The 21674-nt window shown below is 42.9% G+C and overlaps 1 protein-coding gene across 1 annotated transcript in view; it reads right to left on the reverse strand.

The window, feature by feature from the left end:
- The window catches only part of MTHFD1L (methylenetetrahydrofolate dehydrogenase (NADP+ dependent) 1 like), a gene marked incomplete at its 5' end in the record, with an annotated part of 452100 nt that overhangs the window by 303922 nt on the left and 126504 nt on the right, over positions 1-21674 (reverse strand). Inside the window, 2 exon segments of the mRNA XM_030195103.1 lie at positions 1089-1163; positions 12951-13058. Of these exon segments, the coding sequence (XP_030050963.1) occupies positions 1089-1163; positions 12951-13058 (183 nt within the window).

The following is a 21674-nucleotide window of genomic DNA, read 5'->3' on the forward strand; positions in this document are numbered from 1 at the left end:
CTATAGTGTCCTTTACTATTCAGTCCTTTAATGATCTTATTATGGGAAATTTCTATGCTTTATGTCAATCATTTTCCCTTTTTCATAGCTAGGGTGGCACATTTGTCTAGTCAAAATTCCATGGAAATTGGTATTTAGCAGTGATTCAGTTTCCATTTGTGATTTTCCATACTTCTTCAAATCATCCATGTACAGTAGATGTAACATTTTTGGAGATGTCTTTCCACTCTGGTATCTATGGTTGTCTTTTGCAGTATAACTAATAGTGGAATCATAACAATCACAAACAAAGCTAAGAATGAAGTCTCCCCGTAATATTCCTCTCCTGATTTATTATTTAGCTCTTTCCAGTGGTAGCTCGAGGCAAGTTACATTCAAGAACAGTAAATACTTCCCTGTTCCCAGAGGGCTCAGTAAATTTGTACCTGAGGCATTAGAGGGTTAAGTAACTTGCCCAAGACCATAAGGACTACCAGTGGGATTTGAACCCTGGTCTCTCTGGTCCCAGACTACTACTGTAACCTCTAGGCCACTCCTCCACAATGATGTTCACTTAATCCACTTTTCATTGCATTTCTATCAAACTTTAAATAAAACATGGTTTATAGGGCTGCATTTTGATTAAAATTTTAATTGCGATTAGAGGTATGTCCCATTTAGAACTAAGTGTTTTATAGTTTAATTTTATTGGTATTGGGACTGTCCCTAGTGGGCTCACAATCTAAGTAGCACATTGTACTACTGGTGTACCTGGGGCAACGGAGGATTAAGTGACTTGCCCAGGGTCATACAGAACTGCAGAGGGAACTGAAGCCGGTTTCCCGGGATCTCAACCCATTACCGACCATCAGACAGCAACGAGAATCAAGCCCAGTTCCCCAGATCCACAGCCCTCTGCAGTAACCATTAGGCCACTCCTCCACTCCCAGAGAGAGATGACAGGGACTCCCACCCTCTAGGGCATTAAGAAAATATCATTACTGTACTTACTCAAGATTTATATCCAAAACAGTTTTATGAATGAGAAGTCAAAATATGATTAACTCTTGAAAAAAAAAACAAAAAATAAACATGGACAAATTACTTACTTTCAAGCGAGAAAACTGAATAGCAGAAAATTCTCTCCTGCCATTAATCGATGGGACCAATCGATTATACAAAGCCTAAAACAGATTTTGAAAAATAATTTTAAAAATAAGTTTTATAGACACATCATCAGTCACCTTACTCTTGGAAAATGCTGATCTCTATCACATTACACTTCAGATATGGCTATAAATTTAAATTATCATTTTCATAAACAATTAAAATCAATAGCTTTATAAAATTCTTTACCAGCTTAGTTATAACAAGGACTTCTATTTTTAGGTTCTCATGAACTGTAAATTTATGGTTTATTGTCTATTAAAAATTGGTATATCACCAGGCTATAATGGTCACAGCTTTTAATTTCCCAGCTACTCAAAAAATACAGGAGGTAATCATTTTCAGCAGCAACAGCGAGCAGCTTAATTTAAACACCATCACTTAAGTTAACAACAGGCTCATTTTTGAAAGAGATGGACGTCCATCTTTTGACATAAATCGGAACATAGACATCCATCTCCCAGGGACGTCCAAATCGGTATAATCAAAACCCGATTTTGGACGTCTCCAATTGCAGTCTGTCGCAAGGATGCCCAAATTTCAAGGGTGTGTGTCGGAGGCGTGCCTAACACTTGGACGTCTTTGAGCCACAATCGAAAAAATAAGGACATCCTAAAGTAAAACGTTTTCACCTGGACGTGTTTTTTTTTACGAATACGGCACAAAAAGGTGCCCAAAATGACCAGATGACCACCGGAGGGAATCGGGAATGACCTCCCGTTACTCCCCATGTGGTCACTAACCCCCTCCCACCCTCAAAAAACATCTTTAAAAATATTTCGTACCAGCCTCAGATGTTATACTCAGGTCCATGACAGCACATGCAGGTCCCTGGAGTAGTCCAGTAGTAGGTGCAGTGCACTTCAGACAGGTGGACCCAGGCCCATACCTCCCTAACCTGTTACATTTGTGGTGGAAACAACAAGCCCTCCAAAACCCAACACAAACCCACTGTACCCACATATAGGTGCCCCCCTTCACCCATAAGGGCTATGTTAGTGCTGTACAGTTGGGGATAGTGGGGTTTTTTTTTGGGGGGGGGGGGGGTTGGGGGGGCTCAGCACACAAGGTAAGGGAGCTATATACATGGGAGCATTTTATGACGTCCACTGCAGTGCCCCCTAGGGTGCCCAGTTGGTGTCCTGGCATGTCAGGGGGACCAGTGCACTAGAAATGCTGGCTCCTCCCACATCCAAAAGGCTTACATTCAGACGTTTTTGACATAGATGTCTTTGGTTTCGAAAATCGCCGAAAGTCAAAGCCGTCCAAATTCAAGGACATCCAAATTCAAGGGCACCCTTGGTATTTTCAAAACAGACTTCTCACAATATTTAGACTGGAATGAGTCAGTCTGTGCCTGCCTCGGCTCAGTGGAACCATATCCAAGGTACAACGACACCCTCAGACTCTGGGGAAGCTTCCTTCCCTGACGTCGAGAACAGTACTGAATGTGTCAATGTCAACACCTTTGAGGCACAGGCGATCTCTCCACAAGCATAGATGGAGCCTCAGGAAGAATATGCTGCTGACACGCAGCTGGCACAAGTGCCCTTGATGCCTGAATAGATTGCATCAGTGCCAGCTCCTCCCTTAGCATGGCTCGGAACCGCTCATCAAAGACAAGCATCGAGAAATTTGGGGGAGCTGGGAGAGAGGCAGACTGAGAAGGCACCAGTGCCTAAACAGAAGCAGGGACCTGGCTGCCTGGAGACTTGCGCACAGGCACCTCTACCAAATTGGGGGAGTGCTCCTCCAAGGACTGGCAATGCCGATACCCCGGAACTACCAGCAACCAATGCTTATGCTTCCTAAGCTTGCACGATGCTCAGCATCACAGTCCTTTGGTGTTGATGAGGATGACGTCAAACCCATATGTACCCTCGGTGTCTGGTCCGATGTTGACTGGTCCCCGTAGCCTACTTTCAGTGCCCAATGTTGACAAAGATGGAGACCGTCTCAATGCCGGTGCACTTCCATTGGTAGTTGAAGCCTTAGAAGCATAGGCACCCTGTATAAGAGGCTCCAACCGTGACCTTCCCCTTGCCGATGCTGCTGCCCCCCCAAACGTAAGGCTGGCGCAGCGCTGCAGCCAGGCAGCTCTCCGACGGTCCCTCCTTCCTTCCCGCACTCAGCTCCCCGATCGGCAGCCCTCTTCCTCCCCTCCCCCGCAGCAGCGCATCAGTGAAGAAGCACCATATGTATACCTGATCTTGATTTATCCTTGCTATTTTTAGGGAATAGACCATAGAAGCCTGCCCATCATTAGCCTTGCTTGAAAATTTCTGAAGTTGTTGTCAAAGTCCCTGAAAAGCTCCACTCCAGTCCATCCAAATCTATTCATCCTCAATCAGGGAACAGACCGTAAAGTCTGCCCAGGACTGGCTTTCCTACCTAATCTCCGCTAAGCTTATTTGGATCCGGAAAACAAATACATCTAATCTAAACAGGATTCCTTTGTGTTTGTCTCACGCATTGTTTAATTCCATTACCATTTGCATCTCTACCACCTCCCTCTCGGTGAAAACAAATACTTCCCAAAATTATTTCCTGAGTCGGCCCCCTTTCAACCTCAATTCATATCCTTTAGTACTACCACCTTCTCTTCTCTGGAAAATGTTTGTTTATGGATTAATACCTTTCAAATATTTGAACATCTATCATATAACCCCTGTTTCTCCTTTCCTCCAGGGTACACATGTTTAAGTCAGCAAGTCTCTCCATGTATGTCTTGCTATATAAACCTCATACCATTTTTGTTAATTTTCTCTGAACAGCTACAAGTCTTTTTACATCCTTAGCAAGATAAGACCTCCAAAACTGAACACAATACTCCATGTGGGTGCCTCACCAATGACTTGTACAGGGGCAGCATAAAATGTATTGTACTTTTTTGGGATCTTGACAGGTACTTGTGACCTGGATTGGCCACTGTTGGAAGCAGGATGCTGGGCTTGATGGACCTTCGGTCTGTCCCAGTATGGCAATACTTATTTAACCCAGAAATAAGCAGTGGATTTTCCCAAGTCCATTTTAATAATAGCATATGCACTTTTCTTTTAGGAAGATATCCAACCCTTTTTTAACCCACACTAAGCTAACTACCTTTACCACATTCTCTGGCAATACATTGCAGAGTTTAATTGCACATTGAGTGAAGAAATATTTTCTCAGATTTGTTTTAATTTACTGCTTTGTAGCTTCATTATGTGCCCCCTAGACCTAATATTTTTGGAAAGAGTAAACAAGTGATTCACGTCTACTCGTTCCACTCCACTCATGATTTTATAGACCTCCATCATATCTCCCCTCAGCCTTCTTTTCTCCAAGCTGTAGAGCCCAAGCCATTTCAGCTTTTCCTCATAGGGAAGTCATCCCATCCCCTTTATCATTTTCGTCACATAATGAGTACTATAATGAGCCACCGGTCAAGGATGTCAAGGTGCCAGAGAGAGGAGAAAATTGATGTCACAGCATTATAGCAACCAACAGATGACAAAGAAGGGCATAATCCGCCAATCCTGGTGTCCTTATGGAAGAACATCACAACAGCTTGAAATCTAAAGTCTAGGCCCAGCTGACAGTGCAGAAATAGTATCAAAAATAAAGGCTGTAACCCGGCAAAGGAAATGAAATTCTCACACAATACTCCTCCTAGGTGTTGCTCAAGTGGGCAACATAACAAATGCCTGTACTCCGAGCGCCTTCTCCGAGAACTGCCTCTTCAGCTGACGTGGCACTTAGCCACTCTTTGCTGCTTAGCATGTTACGATAATAGTGGGGTCTCATGTGTTTCACTGTGAGTTTCCGAGCAATCCTCCGAGGGAAGCATTGCCTGTGCCTCAACCAAAGTTCAGAACTGGAACAATTTGCCATCTTGGTAGTAGGCTAAGGCAAATGGGTACTGCCAGTGATAACTGATCCCATTTTCCTGGCGGTACTGAGTTCAGCAGGTGCAATTCTCCCCATTTCATAGTAGTCACTGAAAGATCTTAATAAGTAGTAATACATTAAATATAACACTCAAAGGTCCCAATTGTGCGCACTTTAGTAAGAACCCTTTCCCCTTTAGTTTAAAATCCATAAAATATGCTATAATGTCTTTTGGTTGATTGGACCGGGCGCGGCCCAAAGCACGATGTGTTCTCTCAAGACCCACTGCTGCGGGGTCCATCAGTTTTGTCTCAGCAGTTAACAGCACACTTACGATTTATTGAACCACGCCTTCAGAATTAATATATTCCTGGTCTTCCAGAATCCCCCAGAAGCACAGGTTCCTCCGGTGGCTCCAATTCTTCAAATCCTCAATTTTGTCTAGAACATATGTTGTTGTAGCCTTGTCCGCTTGCATTTCCTTGTCCACAATCTGGAGCACCTCAGCTTGCTCATCGAGGCACATTCCATCTCCTCAACCCGTTTTCCAAGGTCAGTAAGCTCACCTATGAGTTTCGCATTTAGTGTGGAAAAGTCAGTGCATTAATTCAAGATTCTCTTTAATCTCTCGCATTCAAGTGCAGACCTCCGCTATCGAGTCTAGGGGTTCTGCGGGCAGTTGTGTGGACTCAGACGCTGATGGGCCAGAGGCAGGCAGGCAGGCAGGCACAGATGTTGAACCTCCATCCGCCATACTGTCATCATGTAGGCCTGCAGCTGCCACACCATGAAAGGCAAATTCCTTCTGGGCAAGTCACTTAACCCTCCATTGCCCCAGGTACAAATAAGTACCTGTATATAATATGTAAGCCGCATTGAGCCTGCCATGAGTGGGAAAGCGCAGGATACAAATGTAATAAAAAAATAAAAAATAAATGTACCTTGTAGTGCTGAGTGCCGTTCATGCCTTTAGAAAGCCAAACACCCCTGCAGACTGTCATTCAGTTTTGTCAGCTAAAAAGCAGGATGGCACTGATAAATGGAGATTGATCTTCTCAATGTGGTGCGCTACACTCTTAGGCAGCCATTCACTGGGATGACATCACTTCCTCCTGAACTTTGTAAGTCTAAGTGCTTTGAAAATATGCCACTATATAAGCTATAGTTTCTATTGCAAAGTTACAAAAGTGGAAGCACAGAGAACAAAGCACAACAAAATGTTTTTTTTTTAATATGTCCGAGCTCGTGATAAATAAATGATAAAAAACAAAGTTGTTTATTTGTAATAAGTATTCTCCACAGAGAGCAGGATTAATCAGGCACACAAGTGAGTGACATCACTGGATGGCACCACAACAAACTAGAACTCCCAGAGCTCAGAACTAATGGACGTTCAGAGCATACATGGTCCTCCCCATGCACAGTGGTATTCTCAGTCCTCTGAGTTGTTCCATAGCTCAAAAAGTAATACAACTCTCGGGAAGGTGATGGGAATTGTGTGCCTAAATAATCCTGTTGTCTATGGAGAACATCTGTTAGGAGTCAGCACCTTTGTTTTCTCTACTGAGAAGCAATACTAAATCAGCCACAAAAGTGTGGAACACCCAAGCTCAAGATTTGTACAGCTCTCCAGATGATGATGTGAAGGTTGAAGATACTATAAAGGCAGATTAATCATTACTGCTTAAATAAATGCATGGTCTCTGATTGAAAACTGGCTCAGGCAGCAGTATGAATTGAAGGTATGAAGCAAGGTTCAAGCAGCTGCTTTGCAGATGCTTTCCAGTGAACATAGCTCAAGAGAGCTACAGTCGTAACAGTGATGCTGATTTGATGTGGCTTGACTGTACTGGTTAGAGCATGTACAAAAACTTATTGTGAGCCCACTAGAAACAGAGAAAGTTTCTACATAAAATAGTAAATATAAACTGTTCTGGTTGTACCACAGAAAGACAGTATATCAAATCTACCTCTGCTAGGCCAGTCTGCACTTCTGCAGCCCCCAAGCCAACTTTGGAGCACCGCTGGAAGCCTTCTGAAGCTGACTGCAATGACTCAGTGCAAATGCAGCAAAGGCCGCTATGTGCAGACACCACATGATGCACTGAGCAAGAAGCATGGGGCATGGTTTCTCCGAAGAAGCCACCATCTTGCCTCAATGGCTTAGTGTCCATCAAAACGTTTCACACCACTGAACAAAGGATATCTCCACTCCCGAATGAAAACTAAGCCACAGGGGAATGAAAAACCAGACTCTGAACTGGGGTTGCAGGAATCCCGTGGAGTCTGAAGAAATCCCGCAGGAATCCCCAGTGTAAGCTGCACCTGAGCCAGCCTCTCACCTACCAAGTATCAAGTTCTTTGCGTGTCACCTCCTCCTCCTCCTTGCTTTAACAGCGCACATGCAGAAAATCTTCCATTAACCTCTCTGATTCTGAGCTGATGCACTGGCCTCAGCTCTAACACAGGTTCAAGAATCAGAGGTCACCTGATCTACTTGTGCGTACATGTGGCAACTTCTCAACACAGAGTGCCAGCGAATCAGAGGCGAGTCTTACATGTGTGCACCAGTGTTCTAAGTTCCAAATTCCAACATCCATTCCTTCCTTGCCTGCAGTGCTGCGGCTCAGAGAGAGATCGAGAGCGCCGACCGGAATTTCTTTTTTAGGTACCATTAAATTCTTACAGGAAAGGGTACAGACGGGTTAAATTCTTGTGCAGACAGATAGGGACGGGTAAGATTCCTGTCCCCATACAACTCTCTACTCTGAAAGCTCCTGCCTGAGCACCATTTCAGTAAGAGTACAGTGCACTTAAGACTTTTTTTTTTTTTTGGGGGGGGGTGGGGGCAGAGGTTTCCTCGTTTCCTTCTGCTCTTGGTTAGGCCCCTCACAAGAATAACTTTCTCCTGTTTCTTTTTAACCAAATTATGTTTTAAGACATATGGGACCAAAGAGGCGCACCCAGGCCAGATTCAACAAGGGCTGCACATGTAATCACCTACCATCTGCTGAGGAGACTGAGAAATACTGGTAGGCATCACTCAGTAGTTCTCAGTTTCCCATCTGCTGGTAAAAGGGCACATACCACTCATCAGAGAGATAAGAAACAAGTTTTGCCCATAAGCCAACTGTGCACAAGGACTCAGATAGACATCAGCATATAGCTCATTAAATCTCATGTTAATGACGGCATTATCTACTAACATAGATGACAAGGCATGCACAGAAGGCCTGAAAGCAGCAGCAATGGTGATAACAGTATGTTTATGTTTATTAATAGACTTTATAGCATCACTTCTAAAAAAAGGTCGCAGTGGTTTACAAATAAAAAATATAGAGAAAAAGAAAGGAACTCCAGGGGTAGACAGGAAAGGGGCTATTAATCAAGAGCAACAAGCACACAGAAGGCACACCACAGGTCACAGTCTCTGCAACAGGATGACCTGGAACCCACCACTAATTTGCCCAAGGTTTAAAACTGAAGGCAAGAGCGAAGAAGTGACTCTTAAGAAGCAATTTAAAACATGGGAAAACGTTCGGACCTCACAGCAGAGGGGAGTAGTAGTGGTAGGCAGCACAGGACTCTAAGAAAAGTCTACCAGCAGAGGTGGAAGTAAAACCATTACAGAATATAAACATGCTTGGGACGGAGACATTGCTGAATGTAGATCACAAGTCTGATAAGAAAACTACAGTGTCCCAAGTAGTGGTTATTATCAATCATTTCTGTAGTACTCCTAAACATATATAGCACCAGATAATCACAAAAGACATTTTTTTTTACTACATAGCACTCACAATCTTGTCAAGGCACACAGCCAAGACAAATAGGAGGCTTCAGGACAAATTTGTTACAGTACACATGGTTTACAAATATAACATAAGGGAGAGACTGGTTTTAAGTTTAAAAGCAGCCCTACAAAGAAAGGTTTTTTAGGTAGAACAAATATGACCAGAGGAGGCTATTCCAGACCTACAGTGCAGCAAGGAAGAAAGCAGGAGATGATGATTAAGAAAAAAGGCACACATGATAAAAGCTTCCCCAGTCAACAGCAGACACGAGGAGAGGTATGGAAAAGATGAAAGAAAATGAAATGCTAAGCTGCAGAGTACAGGCATTTGTTATGTGAGCAGAATCTTATTTATACATGGAAGCAGATGGGGAAGCAATGTAATGATTTGTGATGAAAGGCTGTAATGTCATGGGAAGTCTTGTTGAATTCCAAAAAGCTTGTATTGGAGAGAGATGGATAACAGCGAGCCAACAGATATACTGTATCTGGATTTTCAGAAGACACTTCAAGCATTTTGTGAGAGATTCCTGAAAAAATTAAAGCTGGAGAACTGAGGAACTGAATTCGATTCCCACTTCAGGCAAAGGCAGCTCCTTGTGACTCTGGGCAAGTCACTTAACCCTCCATTGCCCCATGTAAGCCGCATTGAGCCTGCCATGAGTGGGAAAGCGCGGGGTACAAATGTAACAAAAAAAAAAATAAGAGTCTTGGAATAAGAAGCGATGCCCTAAAATAGTTTGGGAACTAGTTAAAAGATAGAAAACAGAGAGCAGATTAAGACAGCTCTGGGGAGATCTGGATGATTTCTGCTAGGTTTTCCTCAACTTGCTATGACTGGGAAGCTAGGGTCCATTGGGTGCCTCTGAAGAGTAGGCACATAACGTATAATGAGGAGGTCTTGTGGCCTAGCAACTTCAATATCTGCCTAGCTGTGACCCGCTAGCTGCTGCAGACTTCTGATGATGGTGATGAGAGCATTTGTCCTACCTCAAGGCCTGAGCTTGCACTATGTCCAGCAGAGCTGCAATACACCAGTGGGACTCGGGGAAGTTGATGAGAAACTGCATGAGTTCCGGAAATCAAATAATTCTGTGCATGGAAAGGTGAACACCTTCTCTTGATGTGTTCTTGACTTTCTCTCATCCAGCTAAGGCAACACATGGATTCCCAGTTTGCAGAACAATGTCACGACTACTGCTAGACACTTCATGAACACTCTGGGAGTTGACATGAGGCTAAACAGTCAAATGCGGTACTGATAGTGACGTTGCCCCATCCGACAACTTGAGTTACTTCCTGTGGTTCGGAAGAATAAGAAACGTGTCCAGGGAAATCATCCTGGAGTTCCCCTTGACTCAATATTTGTACGTGGCCCGAAGGACCAAGGTGGGAGAAAAGCTCCTCCCCCCCTATGTTCCATGTCAGAAGGGAGAAGCTGGAATAGAATTCCATCCTTTCTTGCCCTTGTGGAATGTGCCCCTCTGCATTAGTCTGGAGAAGGGCAGACAGCTGCTCTGCTAATATTTTATATAGAGACCTGAGGTATGAAGGTCTTGGTGGGCAAGTTAATGGTCTCCCTATGCTCTTTCAGTGTGTAACTGAGCCGGTTTATCTGAAGAACTCACCAGTTGATGGTTTCAAAGGCCCACCCTTCCATGGAAAAATTCAGCTTCCCCACTTTTCTGGCAGAACTTCCGAGAATGCTACTTCAAAGGTGGCTATGCTCCCCAGGAGGCAGTCAAAAGTGCGCTCCCTGCTGAGGAGTATGGGAAGAAGGGGTAAAGGTACACCCGCCAGAGTAGTAACTACTGCTTCTAGGCCCGCCCAAAGACCTCCAAGAAGAGGAGGATGCAATTAGAGATGGCCAATAAAGGAGGCTGTATGGTGTGACTCTGAATGTGGTCAGAGACCTCTTTCACTATGTCCCCAAAAATATCTCACTCAATTATGCTGGAAAATAATCATGATCATTCATAGCAAGGATCTGAAATGATTTAGAGAAGTTCCTACAGAACAAATCCATACACTATTTTTAGCTACTGCAGTATGGTCAAAGCTACAGGTTGATTTTGCGTCACTTACCTCCGGGTAAGAACAATTTAATTATTTAAATATTTGAATATTTGTTATACCACCAGTCATGAACATCACAGCAATTTACAAAAATACCAGTATAAAGCAGAGAATACAAAATTGCAATGGTTACATAACAATAAACAGACAAACAAAAAGCTAAGGTGGCAATTCTATAAATTGGCACCCACATTTGGGTGCCCTAATGCAGCGTAGTTCACACCAATTCTATAACGGCATCTGGGCACCCAGATTCCATTATAGAATACTAGCGCAAGCCAGCACTGGTGCACTAGAATATATACATGCCCACTTATATGAGGACAATGGCTGGCATAAATAGGCAGGCGTAAATGCAGTAAGCTAGGCTCACATCTTATAGCATTCTATAGGGTGTGCGTGTCAGCAGGAGACAGGCCCATGTCCTACCCAAGCTCTATCCACATGTGAACCCCTCTCGTAGATTGTGAGATACCAGTGATACGTGCCCTTATAGATAATTTCTACCAACACACGCTTGCCCTACGACATAATTCATGAGTGCATTTGGTGCCTAACCACTGGTGCACAGTTATAGAATTGCCCTTCATGAGGCAACAGTGCATAGGGAAAAAGCTTACTAGAAAAATACAAACTATATCCAATAAACAAAGACTCAAAAAGGCCTTTACAAATGTCACAACTGTGATAGAATGCTAACTCACCTCCCCAGACCTCCAGCAGTTTCTCAGTGGGGGTGGGCTGTGTGTGCACCGTATCAGGGCAAGCCTCAACTCCTGCCAAGCCTAGTCATCAATGCCAGTGGGGACTGGTGCCTCAATCTGTCCTGAGCTTTGCCAGGTGACTTACCTGCCCACCAGTTGTGGGCCCAGCTAACCCTCGGGTTGACTGGGTAGCACCAACCCTGCTGCAGCCCAAGGACTTACCTTTCCTGAATCATGACACGTCATGCCTGTCTCAGCTCCTGCCAAGCCTCATTGTCAACGTCGGTGGGGCCTGGTGCCTCGTTCTTTCTGTCCTGAGCCTAGCCCAGGTGACTTGCCTGCTGCCAGCACAGAGGTGGAGGAGGAGGTGGTGGAGGAGCTGATGTGGCTAGAAAAATATCAAAAGCGAGAAAGAATGGCTCTACTCCTTGGGATATTGCTAGCTACTTGTAACCCAACCGCTGTCAGAGACAGGATGCTGGGCTTGGTCGACCTTTGGTCTGACCCAGTATGGAACTAAGTCCTGATGTTCAATGAAAGACCTGTGAGGAGCAGGTTGCAGTACTTTATTCCGGTACAAAACTTTTTCATATTCTTTTCTAAAAATTCTGTTGATCAAAATACCTTTCAACTCAATTTGCTAACAGATATTCTTCTGTGCAAATGAGTTCAACAATTATGTACTCTGCAGTTTGAACAGTCTATGGGAGTGTAAATTACACTACACTCTTACGACAGCACATCACAGCAGGGCTGCATTTTTCATTTGTTCTCCATATCAGTGTGAAGCAAGCCATGGGACAAAAATATAGATTTAGAGTTTTAAAAACATATAAAGAACACTGGATAACAAGAAATATTTTGCTGAGTCATGGTAAAAATGACCGAGAATGGAACATAACCAGGAGGAAAACGAGAGAAAGATCCTCGTGGGTAAATACAAATGGAAAAGTAGTGAGGTCAGACCAAAAAAAAAAAAAAAAAAAAAAAAAGAGTCCGCCAGATCTGAGGAAAGGCCTTAATATTGCTGAACTTGCTACTATCAGTTGCTGACTAGAGGAAAAAGTGTACCTTATCTTCTGCATTCATGAATATATTTGCTAGAACTCAAAAATTGGAATATTTGACTCCTGACGCAGACACTTATGCTGAAACAAAGCTGTGTCAAGTCTTGTTTCTCCAGTTGTAAGGTTTTTTTTTTTTTTCAAAGTATGGACTATTCCCTCCTTATTATCTTGTTTGATAAATAAATTTATGAGACACTCCTCACATCTGGTGGATTCTTTTTTGTCTGACCTCACCATTTTTCCATTTCAGAATGGAACATGACAATTACGAGCATCAAAGGGCATAGTACTCACCTTGTCTGACTGAGTGCCTTCGTGAAGAACCCTGGCATCAATTGCAGCCGCCAGCAGGTTATTTGCAGCTGTAATTGCGTGTATGTCGCCGGTGAGATGAAGGTTAAACTGCAGAGATGAGGGTACCAAATGACAACAGAATAGATTAATGACAAAAGACCCCCCACAGCCTTTCACCTTTCCCATCACAAGTCACAGACTCCAGAACAGACCAAAATTTAAATAAGTACCAAGATTTATTAATGTCCTTAAAAAAATGGATCAATTGGACTTGGCTCAATACTTTTGCTAAAACAGGACAAACTATACTATACTGTTCCCTTGGATTTTTGTAACCCAAGTGAATGACCCTGCATTTTTTTAGCATTAAATCTTAGATGACAATTTCACTAGGTCTCTCTCCTCATGATATCCACACTCTCCAGGATGTCCAACCTATTACAGAGTTTGCTATGAGTCGCAAAGAGACAAACCTTACCAGACAGTCCTTCCGTAATATCACTCATAAAAATGTTAAAAACAACCGGACCAAGGACCAATCCCTATGGCACACCAGTGACAACATCCTTTTCCTCAGAGCAAACTCCATTTACCACTACCCTGTCTCTTTCCATTTAACCAGTTTTTAACCCAGTCAGTCACTTTAGGGCCCATACCGGGGTCACTCAGTTTATTTATCAGTCGCCTGTATGGAATCATATCAAAGGGTTTGCCAAAATCCAAGAACATCACATCTAGCGCCCTTCCCACGTCCAACTATTTGGTCACCCAGCCAAAGAAATCAATCAGATTTGTCTAACATGACCTGCCTCTAATGAAACCATGCTGCTTCGGGTCCTGCAGTCCATTCAGTTCTAGAAATCTCACAATCCTCTGCTTTAGAAGCGTTTCCATTAGTTTACCACCACTGAAGTCAGACTAACAGGTCTAATTCCCAACCACCTCCTTACTTCTGCTCTTGTGCAGAGGGACCACATTCGCCCTCTGGGATCACTCCAGACTCTAAGGAAACAACGGAGCTGCCAGAATCTCTCTGAGTTCATCAGGCACCCAGCTAGCTCCTCTCGAACACAGTCTTCTGAGAAACAGTACTAGTCTACCACACATCCATTCTTTCTGCAGCCTTACCCCCAGCCTTTCATCCATGAACACATAACAGAAATAATTGTTAAGCAGTTCAGCTTTATCCTTATTTTCCTTATATCCTTCTACATATCCTTCCCTTCACCCTTGAGCCTCACAATGCCATTTTGGCACTTCCTCCAACATTTTTTCCCTTAGCTTTTCAGCTACTGCATTGGAGAACCAAAGCTGCCTTCTTTTCCTCTTCCTTTTATGTACTTTTCTAACAAAAAGGTTTGTCGCCTTTAAAACAGTTCCTTTCAGTTTTGCCCACTGAAGTTCTACTTCCTTTAGCTGTTCCCATCCAGCTAACTCTTCCTTGAGATATTCCCCCATCTTGGCAAAGTTCGTTTTTTGAAGCCTACAACCTTCAATCTTGAATAAGCACTCTACTCCTATGTCGTAATATTGAACCATACCATTCGGTGATCACTAGATGCCAAATGTTCACCCACCGTAACAGAAACACTCTACCCATTTGTGAGCACCAGGTACAGAACAGCTCCATCCCACGTGGGTTTTGTTACCAACTGCTGGAATAATTCTTCCTGTGGAGAATCCAAGATTTCCTTGCTTCTAGATGACCCTGCAGCAGGGATGCCCCAATCAATGTCTAGCATATTAAAATCACCTATCAGTAGTACTTTCCCTTTCTTAGCTATCTTGTGAAGGTCTTCAATTAAATCTCTGGCCATTTCTTCAGACTGTGAAGGATGCCTGTATATCACACCAATGTAAATACGTTTTCCATTCCCTCTTTCCAGATTAACCCACAGCACTTCTTCCTTACCCCATATGTCCTGAAATTCTGTCACTTTAATATTATTCTTAACATATAATGCCAGTCTCCTCCACCCATTTTTCCTACTCTGTCCTTTCTGAATAGATTATAATCTTGCATAACTGTAGCCCAGTAATGGTTCTCTATGAATCACATCTCCGTGACCACCACTAAATCCAAGTTGGCTTCTTCCATTACAGCCTCTAGATCTAAAAATTTGTTTCCCATACTATGGGCATTGGTATGCAAAGCTCTCCAGGTATTAATCTTTTTTCCCATTTCTATAAAGGTATCTGATGTCTTACATTCCTTAGGATTATTAGTGACTTTGGGGGTTTTCTCAAACCATCCCCAGCAAATTTAGTTTAAAGCCCTCTTTAGTACATTAGCCAGTCTGTTATGGAAGATACTTAGTCTCTTCTTTGATAGATGGACACCATCTCTGCTCAGTAGCTCTTGGAAAATCATCCCATGGTCTAGGAAACCAAAGCACTCACGTTGGCACCATCCAGGCAGCCAGCTCCAGGATGCAAGCTTCCCTCAACAAGAAGGATTGATAACACCACCACCTTTGCACCTGATTCACCCTCTGTCCCAGAGTCATGAAGTCACATTTGATATGTTCAGCAGGATACCTAGCGGTGTCATTTGTGCCAACAAGGATGAGCAGCATAGGATACTGGTCAGTAGGCTTGATGAGTCTCAGCAAACTTTGTGTTATATCTCAAATCTCGGCACCAGGCAGACAGCACACCCCCCTGGACATCATGTCTGGTCGGCAGATGGTTGCCTCTGTACCCCCTCTGAAGAGAATCACTAACCGCCACTACCTTTCGCTTCTTATTGGCCACTGATCCAGCAGCTTTAGGTGTTTTGATTGTTGTTTCCTCCTGTTCTTCAGATATTTTCAGCTCTCCTACCTCCAGGGCTGCAAACTGGTTCTTCAGTTCAACAGAAGCTGGAGTTGGGGGGTTGATTTTGCAGGATCTGGTGATCTTTGTCATCTCCTTTCTCTTTGCTGGAGATCCCCAATGCCTCAAGATGCAATTCCAGGATGGATTTATGGTTGTCACAGATGCTTCTTAGTCTTTCCACCTCCTCTCTCAGTTTTTGTAATTCTTGCATGAGGGAATCAACATGCATGCATTTAGCATATGAAATCAGATCCTCGCCTTCGTTCAAGCATTCAGTCTGGACAGAGGCAGAAGTTGTAATGAGAGCAGCAGCTTTGGAGGCACGATATTTCTTAACCATATTTCAACTGTAGGAACTTTTTTTTTTTTTAACCTGTGGATACAAAGAAAAAGGCCTACCAAACTCTCAACTCTATTTTTTCCTAAGTTACAAGAAGCAGGTAGTTGCTTTAATGTGAGATCTAAGAACCTGATCAGATTCACTCTGTGGGAGTAGTTCAATGTACTTCCTTGCCTATTATTGGAATATACAGCGATTTAGCTTATCCTTTCAGGCTTTACAAATTATTTTTTTTTCTTAAATATCTGATGTGTAGTATAGTGTTTGGTTTTATGTTTAAGTCAAAGGATTAATCTTACTAAGTAGAGACCAGAAATAAAACCAATCTCAATTAATAGGCAATAATTGTATCTTAATGATTTCTTTAATTATCCTTCCAAACAATACTAATGCTGCTAGTACATAAGTACATAAGCATAAGTACATAAGCACCGCCATACTGGGAAAAGACCAAGGGTCCATCAAGCCCAGCATCCTGTCTCTGACAGCGGCCAATCCAGGCTTCACGAACCCAGCAACCCCCCTCCCCCCCCCAAAAAAAAGTTAATAATTCATTGCCGGAGAACGTGGTGAAGGTGGTTAGCTTGGCAGAGTTTAAAAAGGGATTAGATGGTTTCCTAAAGGACAAGTCCATAAACCACTACTAAATGGACTTGGGAAAAAATCCACAATTCCAGGAATAACATGTATAGAATGTTTGTACGTTTGGGAAGCTTGCCAGGTGCCCTTGGCCTGGATTGGCCGCTGTCGTGGACAAGATGGGCTCGATGGACCCTTGGTCTTTTCCCAGTGTGGCATTACTTATGTACTTATGTAAAACAAATTCATAAGGAAGACAACAAATAATGCATTGGACTATAAAGGGGGCCAACAGACATAAGTACAACTTTAAAAAAAAAAACCCTCTCTAACTCCCCAGTGGGTTGTTTTGTTGTTTAATTGGTTCCATCATGGTTTCTCTTGCTCTGTTTTTTGACAAAAGCTTAGGTTCCCTAAATACTATTGCACCAGCAACAAAACAGTATACAAGGATGTCATCTTCTAAGTTCCTGGGATGAAATCTTTACACATTTTAGCCTTAGTTAGGTAAGTAAACTGTAAATTCACAGTCCACAGTTTCCTACAGCAGCTCAAGCATAGATTCTGCATCAAGAGGAACAAAATGGAGAAATTATGACTTACCTGATAATTTTCTTTCCTTTAACTGAAGCAAAATCTAGAGTTGAAATTTAACCTGTCCCCACTGGAATCCCCTCCATCCCCGCCCACTAAATAACTCGAACTGTGGTAAAATAAATAACTTAACAGTAGCCCATGTTGATAACTTCCCCTCTCAGTGATTATGGGTATTTCAATGCTATCAACAATATTCATTAATTGTTTTTACTGCTATTTTAATTGCTAAGCTAACTTAGAAACACAAAGAAAGGATAGGTAGGTTAGCCTGACACTACACTTCCGCAGGACCCTGCAGGACCTGTATCCATCCCCGCGGACCTGGAGATGGGCACAGTCCTGTGGACCAGGAGCAGATCCCCCATGATTCCTGCTAACCCCATTCCCATGTAGCTCTCTAAATGAATCCAGAGACTTGTGGACTTTGACCATCTACCAGCAGGTAGAAATAGAGAGCACTGAACTCTGTCTTAAAGGATGGTGTGCTCCTTGGTTACAGAATTAAGTAGACAGAAACTTCAGCAAACTTATTTGTGAATCACAAAATACCAAGCTGAGAACCCAATTTCATTGCACAATTCCTTACCGTCAGACTTGTTGAAATTCCAATTTAATTTTTAAATATTTTTAAATAATGGAGGAAAAGACCTCAAAAGTCTTCACTCGGCAGCAGATAAAATTTCCAAGTGGCGGCTCTTCACAGACTCCAGTATTATCATCGGTCAAAAACCTCCATATTACTTTAAATCTTTTTAATGATTTCTTGTGAATCATATAATTTTTATAACTATTGTGATTTTTTTAATATCTTCTACAGTCCTCATCAAAGGGAATACTTTGAACATCTAAAGGAACTTAATTCAACTTTACACTCAAAAATAGTTTAAATACTTGAATGCACTTAGCTTAACTTTCCGCCCAATGGGGCTCTCCGTTTCACTTATGCTTCAAGCTTCATCAGGGGACTAAGCGCTTTCCTTCTTGTGCCACAATTCTAACCTTCCAACATGGCGTTCCGTGGTCCAAGAGAAGTCTCTTCTTCTTCGAGAAAAAAAAACTCACAATTCTGCCCAAGAAGTCACTAGGGCCCTAGCAAAATGTACTCAAAGAGAAGCTGGCAGTTGCTTGCCAGAAAGAAGATACGCAGAGGCAATAGCCTCCTTAATCCATCGAGAAATAGTCACCTTAAATGCTGCAGGACCCCGATTCAGGCCTGAAAAAAAGAACAAGATAATCAGACCGACTTGAGAACATTGGTAGCCTGCAAATACCGGAGAAGCAATCGACGAACATCAACTAAACAGAGCAAGCGAAAATCCATTTTGCAATCCCCTTCCTTAAAAGAGGGCAGAAAAAGAGGCTGGCTAAGATGAAAAGCCAAAATCACCCTGGAAAGACAAGAAGGAAAGGTACGAAGTCACTCCTTAATCTAAGAAAGGAAGGAATGGATCTCTGCCCGACACCTGTAACTCAAACTCCACGAGCCAATGCAACGGCTGCTAGAAGGAGAGATCTGAGAAGAACAACAAAATTACAGAGCATATTCAAAAGAATGGATTAATGAGACAAAGTCAACATGGATTTAGTGAAGGGAAATCTTGCCTCACCAATCTATCTCATTTCTTTGAAGGGGTGAACAAGTATTAGGATAAAGGTGAGCCAGTTCATATTGTATATCTGAATTTTCAAAAGGCGTGACAAAGTACCTCATGAAAGACTCCAGAAGAAACTGGAGAGTCATGGGATAGGAGGTAGTGTCCTATTATAGATTTAAAACTGGCTAAGATAGAAAATAGAGAGTAGGGTTAAATGGTCACTATTCTCAATGGAAAAGGGTAGATAGTGGGGTTCCCCAGGGGTCTGTGCTGGGAATGCTGCTTTTTAACATATTTATAAATGATCTAGAGATGGAAGTAACTAGTGAGGTAATTAAATTTGCTGACAACACAAAGTTATTCAAAGTTGTTAAATCGTGAGAGGATTGTGAAAAATTACAAGAGGACCTTACGAGACTGGGCATCTAAATGGCAGATGATGTTTAATGTGAGCAAGTGCAAAGTGATGCATGTGGGAAAGAAGAATCCAAATTATAGCTACGTAATGCAAGGTTCCACGTTAGGAGTCACAGACCAAGAAAGGGATCTAGGCGTCGTCGTTGATGATACGTTGAAACCCTCTGCTCAGGGTGCTGTGGCGGCTAAGAAAGCAAATAGAATATTAGGTATTGCTAGGAAAGGAATGGAAAACAAAAATGAGGATGCTATAATACCTTTGTATCAGTCCATAGTGCAACCGCACCTCGAATATTGTGCTCAATTCTGGTCACCACATCTCAAAAAAGATATAGTGGAATTAGAAAAGGTACAGAGAAGGGTGATGAAAATGATAAAGGGGATGGGACAACTTCCCTATGAGGAAAGGCTGAAGCGGCTAGGGCTCTTCAGCTTAGAGAAAAGACGGCTGAGGGGAGGTATGATAGAGATCTATAAAATGAGTGGAGTGGAACGGGTAGACATGAATCGTTTGTTTACTCTTTCCAAAAATACTAGGACTAGGGGGCATGCGATGAGGCTACAAAGTAGTACATTTAAAACAAATCAGAGAAAAGTTTTCTTTACTCAACGTGTAAGTAAACTCTGGAATTTGTTGCCTAAAAATGTGGTATAGGCGGTTGGCTTAGCAGGGTTTTAAAAAGGTATGGACAGCTTCCTAAAGGAAAAGACCATAGACCATTATTAAAATGGGCTTGGGGAAAATCCACTGCTTATTTCTAGGATAAGCAGCATAAAATGTACTGAACGTTCTTAGGATCTTGCCAGGTATTTGCGACCTGGATTGGCCACTGCTGGAAACAGGATGCTGGGCTTGATGAACCTTTGGTCTGTCTCAGTGTGGCAATACTTATGAATATCTTTCAAATTAGCCTGCTTAAGAAAGTCAAAGGGACTTTTTTTTTTTTTTTTTTTTTAAAGACCGCAGAGCCATGCTAAAATTCCACTCTGGACAAGGACAACAAAGAGGAGGCATAAGATGAGAAGTAAATGAGGAATCCGGAATCCAACCCTGATAACAGGCAAGAGCCGCCACTTAAACCTTAAAGAATAAACAAGGCCTTTCTAAGGTCATCCTTCAAGAAGGCTAATATGCGTACCAAAGAGGTTCAAAACGGAGACCACATCCGTTTGAAACACCATGTTTCAAAACTCGATAGACACAAGCATACACAGCCAAAGTTGAGAGTTTTCTTGCCAGAAGTTACAGCGATTTCATCAGCATATCCTTTCCTGGTTCTGCTACACAGGGATCGGGGCCAGCAAGGGCCGAGAGAGAAGAGGAGAGGATTCTAACTGCCAAAATGTATCCACTTTTGTGCTGGAGGGTGGAAGGGAACAGCACCTGTAAAAAGCTTCCTGATAGAAAAGGCAGACAGACTGAATAAGCCACACTTACACACTACAAAAATAATCCAGTACCTGCTCAGCTTCTGGCATGAACTGTCAGCATGCCCTACACCATAGGAAATGCATGCTGGCCTACCTGACTGCTCCAGTCTACCCTGCCCCGGGGCTCCAGCATCTCTGCTGTCCCCAGCCCTATGGGTATGCCTAGAGAGAAATTCCCTACTTAGAGCCTCTTCTCTCAAACTACACTAGCAATTCCTGAATGGGCTTTGTTGGCATTGCCACGCTAGGAATCTCTAGTACAGTTTGGTAAAAGAGGTCCTTTGTACTTTACAATAGCATTAACCCCTAACAAAGAGCATGAAGCTAGTCAGGCTAATTGTATTTATTTGGATTTGCTCACACCTTTTTCAGTAGTAGCTCAAGGTACGTTACATTCAGGTACACTGGGTATTTCTCTGTCCCTGGAGGGCTCACAATCTAAGTTTGTACCTGAGGCAATGGAGGGTTAAGTGACTTGCCCAAGATCACAAGCAGCAGCAGTGGGATTTGAACCAGCCACCTCTGGATTTCAAGACCAGTACTCTAACCACTAGGCCACTCCTCCACTGAATAATTATTAGTATCATTATTATTTGGTATATGTGCTGCTGAAGAAAGCACTTTTGGAAAGCCCGGCAGCTGCAGGGGAAGTCTATGGGGAATATACCTAAACAGGGTGAACAGGCAAGAGGAGTGAGGGGAGGGGGACCCACACCCCTCAGGCAAAGCCCTGCAGGACCAAGCCAAAGCCATACATAGGCACTAAAGTGCAACTGGTGGCTGAAGAGTCAAGCTCTGAGAGCTCAACCAGGTATGGTCCTGAGATTTTGACCCAGGAATAGCCTTTAGGATCGACCACACTATTAGACCACAGCCAGCAAAGCGGGGAGTTAAGTCAGGGACAGGAGTAGACCAAGACTAACATTACCTGTTTTTCTACAAAACTGT

The sequence above is a fragment of the Microcaecilia unicolor genome, chromosome 3 (assembly GCF_901765095.1).
Source record: "Microcaecilia unicolor chromosome 3, aMicUni1.1, whole genome shotgun sequence".
Lineage (NCBI taxonomy): Eukaryota > Metazoa > Chordata > Amphibia > Gymnophiona > Siphonopidae > Microcaecilia > Microcaecilia unicolor.